This window comes from Callorhinus ursinus, unplaced genomic scaffold (assembly GCF_003265705.2).
Source record: "Callorhinus ursinus isolate GAN/ISIS: 27379988/994484 unplaced genomic scaffold, GSC_fseal_2.0 scaffold8, whole genome shotgun sequence".
Taxonomy (NCBI): Eukaryota; Metazoa; Chordata; class Mammalia; order Carnivora; family Otariidae; genus Callorhinus; species Callorhinus ursinus.
Window position 1 is genome coordinate 60,154,100 of NW_027397070.1, and position 17,092 is coordinate 60,171,191.

Genomic DNA, 17,092 nt, shown 5'->3' on the forward strand with positions numbered 1-17,092 from the left:
AGGAGAGTAGAGAAGTTTATCTACATAATGAATAGCTAAGAGGAAGCAGGAAGGGGGTGGAAAGACTGGAGCACTTGCTGCTTGGGGAGGTTGGAAGCTGCAAGAGTCGGGGCTGCAGAGCTGGCTGTCAGTGGGGTGGAGAATATTGACAGGGTCAGCAATAGGGAGAAAAGAGATGAATGTGTTTGCTGTGCATTAAGGCCCTTCTCAATGCAGGTCCTCCAGAATTTTGTTTTTCTTTCGTATTATCAGCCTGTGTTTGTTTGAATGTGACACCACCTCAGGAATTACACTTCTTAGGGTTACCCACAGATTGCTTAGACATTCCATACAACTCTGGCATTTCTCTCAGCATTCAGGAAGGGAGAGTTCTCCTGCCCTCCACCTGTCATACCACTTCATGTATCATGTAGACGCCACATTTGCTAGTGGAGTTCAACTGTGTCAAGACTTTCTATTATAGTATTTTAATGATGATGAAAAAGAGTAATTTCCTATATTTTGTACCTATTGTGTGTGAATTAGTGAAATATTTTTAGCATTTCACAACTAAAATCCCTAAATTGATTAGGAGCAGGACAAACAACAAAAAACAAAAAAGAATTCGTCTCTCCAGTTCAGCAACATGCAGCATCTTGAGCACCTGTTATGGAAGTTTCCAGAGGCCAAGGGGATGCTTGCCTTCTTTCTAATGTCCTGGTGGATGTAATAAATGATCAACTTTACCAACTAGGTGCAAGATTAGTTATTTTGAGACAACATTTGGCATCATCACAAGTCACAAATCATCAAGGGGAAAAAAAACACATCTAGGTAACTCATTAGACAAGGAAATACTCTCAGATGATCATGTTTATTCCAGAGACCAAATAATGGCTTAAATGTTGATCCAAAAGTATATGTCAACTTCACAGTTCCAAATCCCATTCCAGTTCTTGGCGCAGTAAGTGAAGTTCACAGTTACGATTTTTGCATATTTTAAATATTTTATATTTTCACAGTCGTCTTAGTTCTTTTTACGTCTAGGTCATTGTCCCAAATTGTTGACAATAGCCTAATAACTCCGATTTAAATTTTTTTTAAGATACTCACAAGATTCACATTTTGCTTATAAGTTACATTGTTGCCCCACCGATATAAACCCTTCGAACGCGACTCCCGCAGCGAGGGATTTGGTTCCTATCGGCTTCCGTAGCCTTCCTCGGCAACTTCCGTTTCTGACGGCCGCCTTGGCGGATGCACTTCCGGCAGCGGTTGCTCGAGCGGCCGAAGCAAGATGGTGAGTGACTAAGGGTTTCGGTCGGTGGTCGCGGCGCGACGGGGTCGGAGCCGGCCGAGACGAGAGCACGGGACGGCTGCCCGAGGCATTCGGTCCGTCCGCTCTCCTGCCTGGTCTTCTCGGGGGACGGAGACTCCCGGAGACAGTGCTTGGGTCCGCCGCGGCCCGGGGCCGACCAGAGGGCCTGGCCCGGGGCACCTGGGGCCGGGGCTCGGCGCGAAGGGTACCCCGGGCTGACTAGTGGGGCGGCAGAGCGGGTCAGGGCGCCCGGCTTTGCTGCTCCGCCGACCCGGGCCCCGCAGAGCGGCGCGGGGAGTTTCAGCGGGAGCCTCCCGAAGCGCCTGGGGACGAGTGCTCTCTGAGCCGCTCAGGTGAAGGGCTGCGCGTCTGGAAGAGAGGGAGGGATTCGTTCCGGCTGAGCAGGGGAGAGCGCAGTCGTGCAAGATCGCTCGGAGTGGGGCGCTTGGAGGAAGCGTTAGAGACTGACGCTTTTATGACGGGTGGAACTCGGAGGGAACGCTCCTGTGGTGCATTAGGAATAATAAAAACGGTTGGCATGTATTCGTTAGTCTACTAAGCAGGTATTTGCTGAGCATCTGCAAATGGCGGGGTTGGGGGGCGGTGGGCAGGCTCTTGCTCTAGGCCCTGAGGGCACAAGGGGGTGAGTATGACTACTGAAGTCTCTTTCTTCTTGGAACTTGCATTCTGGACAAGGCAGACAAAAGCCGAAAAAGAGACGTGTAATATGATGACATGGAGCGGGATAGAGATGGGTGGGATGGCCAGTGTTACAGGACTGTTTCCTAGAAAGGAACGGGATGGGGGGGTGGCTGTTTTACATAGGGTATCAGCAGAGGTCCCTCTGAGGAGGTGACATTTGAGCAGCAGAGATCTAAGTGAAATGAGAGAGTATCCTGTGCAAACATCTGAGGGAAACGTGGTCCAGGCAGAAGGAATAGTAAGCGCAAAGGGCCTGAGATGGGAATGTGTTGAGCCTGTATCCTGAACATCAAGAACGCCTGAGCGTGTAGTGGGATAGGTCTTAGGAGGACTTTGGGATAATGTTCTAAGCATGTGCCAGGTGCTTTTCCAGCACTATTGTTGAAGTATAACTGAGAGGCAGTGTTACGTTAGTTTCAGGCGGACAACACAGTGACTGGACAAGTCTATACTATGCTATACTATGCTGTGCTCACAAGTGTAGCCACCAGCTGTCACTATACGATGCTATCACAATATTATTGACTGTATTCCCTGTATGTGCTGTACCTTTGTACCATTTATCCCTGTGACTGACACATTTTATAACTGGAAGCCCGTACCTTCCACTCCGCTTCTCCCATTTTGCCCAGCCCCCACCCCCTTTCCTCTGGCAGTCACCAGTTCTCTGTGTTCATGGGTCTGTTTCTGCTTCGTTTGTTTTTGATTCTGCATATGAGTGAAATCATGTGGTATTTGTCTTTCTCTGTTTGACTTCACTTAGCTTAATACCCTCTGGGTCCATTAATGTTGCCAGTGGTAAGATCTGTGGTTTTTTTTTTTTAATGGCTGAGTAATATCCCTGTGTTTGTGTGTATTACACACCACATCTTCTTTATCCATTCATTTATCAGTGGGCACTTAGGTTGCTTCCGTATCTTGGCTACTGTAAATAATGCTGCAATAAATGTAAGGGTATTTTCCAGCATTTTCTTATTCTTCACAGCAGTCCTTCCAGTAATTCTTATCCTCACTTTACCAAAGAGGAAACTGAGACTCAGTATGTGGCTGTGCTGTAACAACAAACCCTGTTAGTGTTTTCTAAAGGACATGCAGTAGAGAAACACACAGATATTGGGTGTCCAGTAGACCTGAGTGATTCCCAGCCACATCTCTGACAAGTTCTGTGATAACAGGCAAGTCAGTTAACATCTCTGGGCCTTGGTTTCCTTATCCGTAAACTAGAGGTAATGATAGTACCAACCTCATGGTGTCTGTAAGAATTAAACGAGATGATACCGTGAGAATGTACACTGCTTGCCATGTAGTAAGGCCTTAATAATGGGTATATTTCTTACTGTTATTGGAGACTGAGAAACATCATGTAAAATGCCCCACACATGAAGAAGTTTGGGACCTGTTCAGGAAAATGTCCTCCTGTGGGGCCAGACCTGCAGGATCATGAGAAAGGTAGATGCACGTGGGAAGGGTCAGTCGCAGCCAGTTTGGCAAGAGCCAGGTATGCCACTGTAAAAAGTTTGGACATTACACCATAAATGCTACACCATCCTGATACATTACACATAAATGTTGAAGGTTTTTGAGGAGAATGAAAGGATTAGCTCTTTGTTTTAAAAGGTAATAGCTGGATTGGTGAGGGGAGAAACTGTTGTGGGAATCTCAGTTGGGAGGCTAGAGTCCTGGATAATTGGATTATTCACCAATAACAGTGTATTGCTAGTAGTTACTTTGAGTCACACAAATGCTGAGTGGTTTATGTGCATTACCTCATTTTCAGTAACGGGAGCTAGTATCATCCCCACTTTCCAGTTACGGGTGCCAAGGCTCAGGGAGGTGACCTGACTTACCTGAGGTCACATAGCCTATTAGTGATGGAGTCAGAATTGAAACCTGGATGCATCTAATTCCATAGCCCATGTTCTTAGGCTTGTTGCAGTTCCTCATCTAGAAAGTGGGAATAATGAACCCTACCTTGAAGGATGGTGTAGAATTAATGAGATAGTGAAGGAAAATGTCTAGTATAGACTTAGTCACATAGTAAGAAACCCACAAACATTAGCTGCCCCAGCCAACAGCAAATTTCTTTAGGAGGTAGAAGTAAGTAATTGTTAAAGGCCTATAATTTGGACAGCCTATTGCAGTATAACTAATTCTGTTAACCAAAATTTCTCAGAGCTCTTAAATACCTTCTTCAGAGTAAAGCACAAAATTTTAAGAATCCTGCATGTAGGGAAATATATTTGACCCTAACTCTTTTAGGTAACCATGATATGGTTGTTCTGTCTTGATAATTAAGCTGGCAGTGTATGTATTTAGAAGTGCTTATGTGTAAGTGATTTGAGGGGAATAAAGGGGCCCCTTTATTCAAGTAAGTTCACTATTACTTAAAATGCTATCATTTTTGAGATTCTGTTCGGTGCTAAGCATTGCCCTGTAACTGAGTGGTCTGTTTTAAAGTCCAGAATCCCATGAGCTTATTAACACACTGAATTCTTGATACTTTAAAGTGATTCTGCTTTTCAGGTTGGCAAGAAAGACCTGCCTGAGAGCCCCAGGCTTTAAAGATGGGAGGTATATAAGTTGATATTGAAAGGAAAGTCTCCTGAGTCTTGGTGTGATCTTAATAAGGAGTAAATGACTGATAAATGATTGTTGAATAGGTAAAATTATTTAGCTTTGATGGCCTAATTTCATGAAATATACTCAGTCAAGTAGTTTTTTTATTTTTTTTAAGATTTTATTTATTTGAGAGAGAGAATGAGAGAAAGAGAGAGAGCACATGAGAGGGGGGAGGGTCAGAGGGAGAAGCAGACTCCCTGCTGAGCAGGGACCCTGATGCGGGACTCCATCCTGGGACTCCAGGATTATGACCTGCGCCGAAGGCAGTCGCTTAACCAACTGAGCCACCCAGGCGCCCAGTCAAGTAGTTTTATAATAAAGAATGTCAAGCTCTATATTTTCCCCTCACAAAGGGGTAGTCTTAGAATCCCAGCCTCATCATGATACAGATGTTACATCAGATTTTTAATAGAATCGTCCTTGATTTAAGATGCAATCAGTTGCAAGGAAACTAACAGCTTTTCAGGAAAAAAAAAATTCTGCCATGCTAAATGTACGTGTTGACTACAGGGTGCACCTTAAGTTCAGAGATGTTAAAATGAGGGGGAAGTCTTGGTGTCTTAGAATCAGGAAAATAAAAAGGATGTTCTTTTGAAGTGATCGTATTCTGAATGTATACCTCTGATTTCTTTTTTCAGGGTCAGAGTCAGAGTGGTGGTCATGGCCCTGGAGGTGGCAAGAAGGATGACAAGGTAAATAAGCCAGATAGGTCTGTGATGCAAGTCAATCGTGGAACATATCCTAGATCTCAGTTAAGAAGTTCTTTGGGGATTCGTGACTTTGAAAATGCAAAATAAGTGATCCTGTAGTTATTTACCCAGCCTGGCCTACAGGTTCAGGGTCCTCTTCATGTTTTAGAAAAGATTATTGACCTGTCAGGTAGGTAGTTATGAATTAATGGTTTTTAAATGTATAAAATAACATTACGAAGTGTTAAGTTGCCTGTAATTTTAGTGTTTTATTTCTTCAGATGTGAAGAATTGTCTCAAATTATCTCAGCTCAAACTTTTGGTATATAATTCTGAATTCTGACCTCTAGTCCTTATTGAATAACCATCACTGTGTATTATAAAAAGAAAGATCAGTTACGTTCACCAATTAAAATTGCAGGAATGTAATACCTACTTTGTTTTTTAAAGATTTTAGTTATTTGAGAGAGAAAGAGAGACAGAGCAGGGGAAGGGGCAGAAAGAGAGAGAGAGAGAGAGAAACACTCCCTGATGAGCACGGAGCCCAGTGTAGGGCTCTATCTCATGATCCTGAGCCAAAACCAAGTCAGACGCTTAACTGACTGAGCCACCCAACTAGTTTTAATTTTTAAAAAGACAGTTTTTAATAGCATTCTGAAAGATAAGGAAAATTACAGCCACTAGAAATAGATGATGGTCCTACAGAAAGAAGTTTGTGTTTTGATATGATTTGTGTGGTTTTTGTTTTTCCTGCTCTTCTAAAAATTCAAGGACAAGAAAAAGAAATATGAACCTCCTGTACCAACTAGAGTGGGGAAAAAGAAGAAGAAAACAAAGGGACCAGATGCTGCCAGCAAACTGCCACTGGGTAATGACACAGTCCCTCCTTGCTGTCTCTTGATTCCATTGGGAACTGTCTGTGTGTGTGTAGCTTAGAGGTCTGAATATGGAGGCAAGAAATGGGGTGGCTGAAGCTCTGACTCTTCTGTGTGGCACTCCAGGACACTGGAATAAAAGCTATAGTTTAGTTTTAGCAGCGTACAAAAAGTATACAGCTGTGTCTTACTTTAAGAAACTCCACTAATAAAAAAAAAAAGAAATTCCACTAATTTCCTTTAACTGGCTCCTCTAATGTTTGAAAAGCGTAGTTTTAGGTTAGAAAACTCAGGTTGAGCTTGAATAACTTAGAAACACACTTTTTCCATGAAGAAATGGAATGCCATTGTGTTGGAATTCACATATTGTGATACATGAACAAACTGTTTCAATGACTTCGTACTGGACATAGACTAAACCTCAGACCGGGTGACCTGACCCAGGCCAAGCCCCTGCCATTCCCCTTGCTTTTTGTTCACACAGCCCTGCCTTGTGTTCTTTGACTCTTATGCACATTAGGACTTTTTTTTTTTTTTTTGAGAGAGAGAGAGAATGAGCACACGTGCACAGGTGGGGATGTGGAGGCAGGGTGGGGAGGGGCGGGGGGAGGGGAGGGAGAATCAAGCAGGCTCCATGCCCAGTGCAGAGCCCGACATGGGGGCTTGATCTCACGACCCTGAGATCATGACCTGAGCCAAAATCAAGAGTTGGATGCTTACGCGACTGAGCCACCCGAGATAACTCACACATTAGGACTTTTGCCCTTTGCTTAAAAATGTTCTTCCCTTGGGGTGCCTGGGTGGCTCAGTGGGTTACTTGATTTCAGCTCAGGTCATGATCTCCGGGTCATGGGATCAAACCCCATGTTGGGCTCTGCACTCAGCTGGGAGTCTATTTATCTCTCTCTGCCCCTCTCCTCCCCCCTCCCCTGTGCTCTCTAAAAATAAATAAATCTTTAAAAAAATGTTCTCCCCCAGTCCTTCCCATGGCTGCCTGCTTCTCATCACTGAGGCTCACATAACCTCCCCCACCCCCATCTAAACAAGTCTCCTCCTGCTGAGATGAAATAATTTTTAAAATATTGCTTGGTTAAGGATGAAGGGAGCCAGACAACGAAAAACATGCCATTAATCTACCATAATGAATCAATATGGTATCGGTAAAGAATAGGTCATCAGATTGCCAGAAGAGCACAGGAGTCCGAAAACAGTCAAGTTACATGGATAATGAGTGTATGGTAAAGGTGATGTTTGAGTTCTCTGGGGAGAGGGTGAGTTGTTTAACATAAATGGCTGTCATCTTTATTTGCAATTGAGAGAAAATGAAATTAGACCCCTTGCTTTTTGCCAGATGGATTACAGATATGAAAATAAATAAATGAAAAATTAGGAATATATTTAACCTTAGGGAAGGAGAGACATTTTGAAGAAACCCAGAAACCACAAAGGAAAAGACTGTTGAGACTTTAAGCCAAAAGAAACAATGCAAAAGAGTATGGAAAAAATGCTTGCCACGTATGTTAATATCACTAATATTTCACAGTTCTCCCTGGGGTGGATTCCTAAGCTCGCCTGTAGCAATGTATTCTGACCAGACAGCACTTGTACCTATTTTTATTAACACAGATGGGGAATCAAAAACCAAAGCAAGCAATCTTTGGGATTGTTGAGTTCTTTTTTTCTTACAGTTCACTTAGCAGATGTCATTCAGACCTCGTCCCTGTTTTTACCTGCTTGCTTACAACTGCCAAAGTCCCTTTTCCCTTAGCATCTAGGCACCTGCTTACTTATGGTCACCAAACCTTGAATTTTTCCGTCTGTTCAGCTAACATCAGTTTATTTTAAGTCTTAACCTTTTTTCCTTAAGAACGAACTTAATTAATTGCAAACTTCAAGCTCCAAATAGAATAAAACTTTCTTTTTAATTACAGTGACACCTCACACTCAGTGCCGGTTAAAATTATTGAAGTTAGAGAGAATTAAAGACTATCTTCTCATGGAGGAAGAATTCATTAGAAATCAGGAACAAATGAAGCCTTTAGAAGAAAAGCAAGAGGTAATTTTTAGAGAAATTAGTGTAACTTTTGTTTTACAAATTAACAGTTTTCAGTACTAAATGGAATTCAGTGAATAAATGAAATTCAAGTAGTTGACCCATTCGGACTGGCTGCCTTTTAAAAGCATCATCTGCTTTGTAAATGTAGTAAAATCTAGTAAAACTATCAGCCTCATCTGCTTTTTAGGTCTAATCTGCTTTTCCTTCATGGCGTATTCTTACATAGGAGGAAAGATCTAAGGTGGATGATCTGAGGGGGACTCCAATGTCAGTAGGAACCTTGGAAGAGATCATTGATGACAATCATGCCATCGTGTCTACATCTGTGGGCTCAGAACACTACGTCAGCATTCTTTCCTTTGTAGACAAGGATCTGCTGGAACCAGGCTGCTCTGTCCTGCTCAACCACAAGGCAAGTTGATGGTCTCTAAGTTCCTAGGAGTGCTTTCTCCTTCCTCTCAGATCTGTCCATTTGTGCCGCTCTGCGATTGGCGTTGTTTTGCTGTGAATGGATTACGTGAACCTCACATTTCTGCATTAAAACTTAATGTTCTCTGTTAGGTGCATGCTGTCATAGGGGTGCTCATGGATGACACGGATCCCTTGGTCACAGTGATGAAGGTAGAAAAGGCGCCCCAGGAAACCTATGCTGATATTGGGGGGTTGGACAACCAAATCCAGGAAATTAAGGTAAGTCTAAGAACCAGCTTTGGGTTTCTAGATTTTTGGTTTCTTACTGCAGTCTCATTTAGGGTGCTTAGAGTTATTGTGCATATTTTGTTTTTTTCTTTAGTGATCAAACCAGTAACTGACTCAGAGCTTGCCAGTCGTGGAGTATTGTATTTGTTAATCTGAGTTAGATAATAGAAACAACAAATTGTATGATTGTTCGTGCAGCAGCTGCAGCTTCATCCTTTTTAGGTGCAACGTTTACTTATTATCTGTGTGGATATATAATGTTTCTGTTTGTGTTGACTTCAGCTGGGGCTATCTGGAAACCTCCAGTGATGTGTGGGGTGAAGGGAAGTGGTCTTTTAGGTTGGCTGTGAGCCAGCCATCTCATCTGTAGGGGGTCATGCAGAGCTGTCACTGGTCACCGCCAGTGACCTCGCAGACAGCTGGGAAGTAGCCATCATGTCTGTTGGTGTAACAGCAATCAGAAAGTCTTGCCAGCTCCGGTCTGTAGTTTAACTGAAAATGGTGTATTTTCACTTTAAGTTCCTTCTGCTCAGGACGAGCTTAAATGTTGCTCAAGGCTGACTTCTATGAGAAAGTGAGAGGGAAACTGGGTGCAATAGGAAGGGGAACTCAGGGAGGACAGATGTTCTCTTGTCTGTCCCTGCTGCTAGATGAAGTCAAGCATATTGTCTCTAACAAGAGTAAGTGACATTTTAGCTTATTGTTGTTGAAAGTGAGATATGTCTAGGATGCCAATTCATGGATCTGATAATTCTAGGGACAAAGCATTTCATTTTTACCAAGTATTTGTTTTCAATAGGAATCTGTGGAGCTTCCTCTCACTCATCCTGAATATTATGAAGAGATGGGTATAAAGCCCCCAAAAGGGGTCATTCTCTATGGTCCACCTGGCACAGGTACGTATGGTCTGTGTTTGACACTTTCTGGGCGTTCAGCTAATCTCTCGAGCTGTGCATTAGTTTGTTATAATTATTTAATTCTTGAGTAAGGATGCCACCATTCCTTAGTTTAAAACAAGGTTTTCTAAACATTTTGGACATTTTCTGAGTAAATATGGAAATGTACCTATTACATAAAAGTGTATTTATCTGTAGAGTAGATGCTAAAAAACTGAATTACCTTGGACTTGAAATTGTAGACTTAATAGATTTAATGTGTTAAAAACAATAGTAGGAATTGCAACAAAAAATAAGCACCAGTAGGTAAACCCCACCCCCCAAATGCCTGCTCAATGTGATTAGTATTTATAGTTTCTTAGGACTCCTCTCTGTACTTCAATATATTAGATTTATATGCTATAAAACATAAGACTTTCAAGTATTCATAAGAGTAATGTGAGTCTATTAAAAATAGTTTATAAGACACAAACCGGGATGCTCAACCTTGGCTGTACATTGGAATCACTTTGGAGCTTTAAAAAATACCGATGCCTGCTCCCATCCCTAAAAATTCTGATCTGTTCATCTGGAGTGTGGCTGGGTATCAGAGCCATGGTGGAGAACCACAGATTTAAAAAGCTATTCTGTGCTGTTCAGATTGGGTTCATACTCTGGTCCACTGTACTGAATGAATAGAATACTGGATGAAGAGATGCAGGTAAAAAGGTACATTTGGTTCATTATGCAGTTAGCTGACCTGAATAAGTTGTACAGTCCAGGAAGCACACTGCCATGTAAATTCCAAAGGAAGCACAGTTATTTGAGTGAAGGCATCACTGAAGATTGCCCACAGTGGAGGCACTGGGAGACGACTGAACTGAGAGGCGTGGAGCTTTTTTGCAGCTCATCATCTTACAGGCCAGGAAATTCAGAGAGGCCAGTGACTAGCCCAAGGCCACAGGAGCTCTGGGAGTTGAGCCCGTAGTGGGGCTGGAGGTGCAGCTGGGGGCTGCCTTTGGTGCACGTGCACGGCCAGGGACCGATGCGGGGCGAGGCACAGGGTGGCAGGCCGTCTGGAGGAGGAAGAGCCTGGCTCGGTGGTCCCGCCAGCTACTTAAGTGTCCCAGCGGCTGGCCGTGGCTGCTCCTGGACTCAGAGGCCATCCGCTTAGGAGGTCCTTTTCGTCTTCCGTTCACCACACCTCACTGGTAGTATCAGGGAGAAGTCCATGCTTCTGAGCCCCCACACCTGCCCCTCCTCCTGCGACATTTTGTCTCAAAGCTTAGTGTCTTGTCCTCCTTCCCACTTGAACTAAGTCTTCTGTGTCACTCACCAGCAGCCTCTGCCCCCTCCCCCCCTGCAGGCCTAAGCTTGGTCCTTTATGGGCTCTGCCTCTAGCTGCCCGTGTCCTGATGCCACTGCTTGGCCCTGTGCCCATGTCCTCACAACAAAGGGGTCAAGGTCTTCCAGCCCTAAAGTTCACAGGGTGGCTGCCACAGCTCTTGTATTTGACCTGAAATAGAAATATCAAGGAATGGAGCAGGATTGGAAATGTTTGAGCTCATTCCTGAGAGGAACGATCCTCACGAGGGCACACCAGAGACTGAGAAGTCTCTAAGAGCTTTCAGTAGTTCTCAGTTGTGGGCTTCATCGGGAGCTGGTCCTGTCTCAGCTGAGCCCTGGGCAAGCCCACCCAGCACAGCCGTGACTCTCAGCCTCAGGGATCGCTGGCCTGGTGCTCCAGATCAGAGTGTGTTTCCTTAGGTCAGACCTAGGGTTCCCAGGCCATTTTCCCATCACGGATAGTTTCATAGGAATTGAGTTTGGATCTCTAACCCTGGTTGCATGGGTCAGGTTAATAATGTATGCAACTCTGAATAACCCAGTAAAATGTACTTTCTGACATTGTAATGGAGAATTAGGAAGATAGTTAAAAATAATCAAAACGTTATTTAGGTTTTTCCTCGATTTTCTCTTACCTGCCTCGGAGAATGTTAAGACCCCTGAATAGGGGTATGCCTTTTCAGTCACAGGGATCTGCCCATTTCTGATGCCCATTTAAGTAAGTTTTTAAGTTAAAACAGCACTTAAGGGTTTTTTTTTTTCTTTTTCTTTTTAAATATAAAATAGGTAAAACCTTATTAGCCAAAGCAGTAGCAAACCAAACCTCAGCCACTTTCTTGAGAGTGGTTGGCTCTGAACTTATTCAGAAGTACCTAGGTGACGGACCCAAACTCGTTCGGGAATTGTTTCGAGTTGCGGAAGAACACGCACCATCCATCGTGTTTATTGATGAAATTGATGCCATTGGAACAAAGAGGTACACTTCTCTCTTACTTTGTGTTGAGCAGAGATAAAAACCCTGGAGCTCTTCTCTGAGAATGATCAAGTACTCCCTGTATGGCCTGCATGTGGGTTTGCCACAGTTCCTACCATACATGGTGCTCTGGGTGCTTTAGGCTCCTCTCTCCCAGGTGCCAGGTAACCACCACCCAGGAGTTGTGACTGCCTGGAGATTCGTCTGTAACTGTGTCCCGAGGCGGAGCCAGGCCTCATCTAGACTTTAGGGATACAGCCACTGTACACAAGCCTCTGCCCTTAAGGAGCCTCCCGGTAGGGTTGGGGGCTCAGATAGCAAACATGGGAGACTGAACTAATTAATGATATAATCTCGGGCATGAAAATTTCTACAACTTAAACAACATAATCTGGCAATTGGGAGGGCGTCAGAATTTGAGTCAGAGGCGTTTCTGTCATTTCCCCTTCAGCAGATCAGTTAGGTTTTCACTCCTCTTCTTTTTCAAAGATATGACTCAAATTCTGGTGGTGAGAGAGAAATTCAGCGAACAATGTTGGAACTGCTGAACCAGTTGGATGGATTTGATTCAAGGGGTGACGTGAAAGTTATTATGGCCACAAACCGAATAGAGACTTTGGATCCGGCCCTTATCAGACCAGGTCAGATTGCTTGTTCCATCAGGGACAGCTACCGTGTTTATGTGTGACTGTGTTTAAGTGCACGGGCAGGGGATTTAAGAATGATACATATCAAGGCAAATACGTCATTGAAGTGCAGAGTAACTTACTAAAAACAGTGTCCCCCGAGGTCGTGGTTAAGCGAGGACATGATGCAGTGGGTGTAGCGTGGCCCTTTTAATTCCAATCTTAAGTTGTGATCTTTTCTCTTTCCCGTAATGGATATTCTTTTTTCTGAAGGAATAATTCATATGCCAACTCAGGTTCATTTTTTTACATTCAGGTCACACCAGGAAGCAACAGTAGCTAATTTGTTTATGCTTTTGTAATGTTTTTAACATGCTCTTTTTCCACTACATAGGCCATTCAGGAGCCATTCCTTTATTTCTAGGGGTACCAGAGCAGAGAGGATTTCTTTTAAATGGGATGAATTCAAATGTAGACATTTACAAACTACAGGAAGGATGTTCACTTTTCAGGATTTGGACCCATCTGACTGAAACAGCGTGAGTGAGGACACAGGCTCAGGCCCGCCTGGGGGCTATGCAGGGCTGTGACTGGAAACCTTTTCTACCCGCAGGTCGCATTGACAGGAAAATTGAGTTCCCCCTACCCGACGAAAAGACTAAAAAGCGCATCTTTCAGATCCACACAAGCAGGATGACATTGGCCGATGATGTGACCCTGGATGACTTGATCATGGCTAAAGATGACCTCTCTGGTGCCGACATCAAGGTGAGAACCTGGGTTGGGTTGTACCTCTCAGTTTTGCGCGCGCGTGTGTGTGTATGTGTGAGAGAGTGTGAGAGAGCGCGCACACACAAGTGCAAGGCCTGGCAGCACTGAATCTGGGTCCATCCTGCTCTTTCTGTGGGGACCTGGGTTTTTGTCAGGTGTAAGTGCCACAGTCAGGTCAGGACAGCACCCGTGGGGCCTTTTCACGCTGGTGCCTACACTGAGCTGCGTATCCTTGGCCTCCATAGAACTTTTACTCACCAACACAGAACTAGGTTAGTGTCTGTGTTGGTGAGTAAAAGCTTTTTTTTTTTTTAAGATTCCATTCGGCAGAGAGAGCGCGTGCGCACAAGCAGGGGAAGCAGAGGGAGAGGGAGAAGCAGACTCCCCACTAAGCAGGGAGCCCAACGTGGGGCTCGATCCCAGGACCCCAAGACCATGACCCACGCCGAAGGCAGACAGACACCCAACTGACTGAGCCACCCAGGTGCCCTGTAAAAGCTCTTTTTAAAATTGAAATTATTTTGGGCTCCTGGGTGGCTCATTCGTTAAGCGTCTGCCTTTGGCTCAGTTCATGATTCCAGGACCGCCTCCCATCGGGCTCCCTGCTCGGTGGGGAGCCTGCTTCTCCCTCTCCCGCTCCCCCCTGTGTTCCCTCTCTCACTGTCAGAATCTTTAAAAAAAAAAAAAAAATGCAATTTCATTTTAAAATTTTACACCAACTTTGTATTTTGAAAAATTTGAAGTCTTCAGAAAAGTTGCAACAATAGTAAATACCAGTATACCCATCACCTTGATTTATCAAATGTTACCATTTTACTGCTTTGCTTTATCTTTTGTTCACAAATACACTTTCTTTTTTGCTGAACCATGTGAAATATCCTGAGGGCCATAACCAGATAGAAAATTCAATGCCAGGATTGTGTTTCTGTCACATGATGTTGAGTGGGTTCTTGTTTTACTTTTGGCAAGTGATGACTGAAAAAATAAATGTATCACAGTAAATACTGTCCTGAGACTTACAGTTAGCCAGAGTACATGTTCTCTTCTGACCATGGGTAAATGAACTGGATGGACGCTCTGTTGTCTCTTAGTGTCCTGGTATAATTGCATCTGGTGCCCAGGAAGGAATGTGGCTCTCTGTAACGAGTGGAGCATTGAGAACTCCCTCACCAGGCCACCCCACTGGTTACAATGCGAGCCAGTCCTCGTTCTCAAAGCCACCTCAGATCCTCTGAGAAAGTAATTAGAAAGTTTAAGCAATTTGTTTAGTCTGTCTTACACCTTATTTCAAAGTAGCTCTCGAACTGATAGAATACTAATAAGTATTTCCCTTTCTGAACATACTGTTCTTTCTTACAGGCAATCTGTACAGAAGCTGGTCTGATGGCCTTGAGAGAACGTAGAATGAAAGTAACAAATGAAGACTTCAAGAAATCTAAAGAAAATGTTCTTTATAAAAAACAAGAAGGCACCCCTGAGGGACTGTATCTCTAGCGGACCACAGCTGCCTTCAAGGAGATGATTGGGGTTGTCCCGACCCCTTGAAGGGATGGGAGGTTGGGGTAGTTGCCCAGAGGAACCCATGTTCCAGTTGCTCTTTCTTATTAGCAAAATCTCCTGTGTACCTTTTTGAGTGTGATGTGTAGGATGCCCCCGAGGCTGCCTTCATCTGTTGGTCACGTGCAGTGCTCTGTCCCTAATAAAGCGTGCTCCTTCTCAAACTCCTGTTTCTGGAGCCTCCACGCCTGGCGCTCAGCAGCAACAAGCAGGTGGACCTGGGCATAGGGAGGCTTCTGGGAGGTGACAGGGAGTGCAGACTTCAACACCTCTTGCCCTGCCTCACACACCCAGAGCCGGTGGCAGAGCTGGACAGCAGCTAGTGGGAAAGCAGGACCCCTAAAGCCGGTGGGCTCTGCCGTTGAAGAGTATGGCTCTGGCTTCAGAAGGAAACAGCTTTTCATTTTGGAAGGTCTGGAGCCTGTGGGTTCTTAGCACTCTGGGGCAGGAAAGGAGTAGTGGGGTTCCTAGTAGGACTCTCCACAGGCCCTGGCTGGCGTCCCTCCCCCTGCCCTGGCATCCCTCGTTCTCAGGTTCAGAAACCTCATCCATCTCCAGGGTGTTCAAAACCACGTCAGAGCTTCCCTTCCCCCATCTGTTTCCAGCACTCCTCTCCTTTCTGAGCAGGTCCGTGTGCGAGCCAGGGAGTGAGCCGGGCAGACACGGCAAGCGTCCACTTGGCTGGCTGGCCGGCCACCTTCCTCGGGGGCTCTGACTCGCCAGCCTCCTTTTCCAGCTGTTGTGCGCCAAAATTCTGTTCCACGACACTGGCTTTTCTGGATGAGGTGCCAAAGAACGACAACGTCGGCAGTTAGAGGCGTCGCGGTTTTGTTTGAGAGCCGGGCCTCAGAGAAGAGAAAGCAATTTCGTCCTAGTTAAATATTAATGGTTAATAACTGCACGCATGTCCTCTTCAGAAGAAAGTGGTCTGAATGTGGACATTCACATTTCATTCCACTCATAACCCTCAGACATCAAGAAGGCGGCCAGTGCGGGTCTCTGTCCCGAGCAGCGCTGCCGCACCCACGTGAGGGCGTCGCGCGGCCAGGCTCACGGGCGGGCAGGGTCTGGTAGGAAGCCACCACTCCATTCTGCTCTGCTCAGATGGCTGCCCACGTGCCCCCTGCAGCAGGGGTCCTTCCCACACCTGGGTGCTCCTAAGTCTCCAGGGGTCCTAAGTACGAGGCTGCAGCACGCCCAGGCAATGCTGCTGGTCCACAGCTGGGAGGCGTCAAGAAGAGCTTAGGGACCACGAGACGCTTCCTATACTTGACACAGGCCGGAACACCCAAGTTCTCAGGGACTCCAGTGCTGTGGCCTGAAGAGAAGAGCAAAATCCGCTCTCCTGCTAACCAGCCTGGAGAAGAGGTCCTAGCGTTGAATCACCAGACCTTTCCTACCATGACTGCAAGATCCAGAAACCTTGGCAGGGCCGCCAAGAAGGCCAACCAACAGGGCAGACTCGCCATGGCGGGGCTGGGGACACAGAGGAAGAGAACACACCGCACATGCCAACCACGAGAGGTTCCGTTGTCACGCGGCATAATTCTTACCTACATATTCACATATATAATATGTAAGCAATAGCTTCTGTGTCATTTGCACATCCAAAAAATGCGCAAGAGCTAAGAAACTGATGACCCAGGTACAAATTACTAAGAACTAAAGCTAGACTTGGAAAACAGAGCCGCTGGAGCACACGCACTTACGCGTGCCCCGTCCTTTGCAGCCTGGCCCCGGCGGGGCAGGCAGCGAGGCCTGGAAGGCAGGGCCTGTTGAACACCTCCTGGTCTCTAGTCCTCGAGCAGAAGCTCCAACTCCTCCATGGGCAGGCGCACCCGGAGCTCCTTCTCCGTCATCAGGTCCAGGACCTCCTGCATCTCCTCAGGGAAGTGCCCCACGGCATCCAGGTACAGCGCCTAGGGCAAGGAGTTCTGCGCTTGCCAGCCTGCCCTCCCCAGCGCCGTCCGGACTCGGCAGCGCCCCGGCACCTGCTTCCGGAAGGA

General features: G+C 45.5%; 2 protein-coding genes across 5 annotated transcripts in view; one reads left to right on the top strand and one right to left on the bottom strand.

Moving 5' to 3' along the window:
• Positions 1-1,221: 1,221 nt before the first annotated feature.
• PSMC1 (proteasome 26S subunit, ATPase 1) lies at positions 1,222-15,250 on the top strand. The gene is made up of 11 exons (XM_025869478.2): positions 1,222-1,279; positions 5,257-5,310; positions 6,079-6,175; positions 8,114-8,238; positions 8,465-8,650; positions 8,800-8,928; positions 9,737-9,833; positions 11,946-12,135; positions 12,622-12,773; positions 13,372-13,526; positions 14,889-15,250. Exons 1-11 carry the CDS (start codon positions 1,277-1,279, stop codon positions 15,021-15,023), a joined length of 1,323 nt encoding a protein of 440 aa, XP_025725263.1. The 5' UTR covers positions 1,222-1,276; the 3' UTR covers positions 15,024-15,250.
• NRDE2 (NRDE-2, necessary for RNA interference, domain containing) overlaps positions 10,262-17,092 on the bottom strand; it is a 53,961-nt gene continuing 47,130 nt past the window's right edge. For 2 of the 4 annotated variants that reach the window (XM_025869475.2, XM_025869477.2), the window contains one exon: positions 14,964-17,005. In XM_025869475.2, the coding sequence (XP_025725260.1) occupies positions 16,945-17,005 (61 nt within the window). In that variant the 3' untranslated portion in view covers positions 14,964-16,944. Of the gene's footprint in view, positions 11,329-14,963; positions 17,006-17,092 lie in introns of those variants that run through there. The other 2 variants (XR_012379128.1, XR_012379129.1) reach the window with 2 other exon arrangements.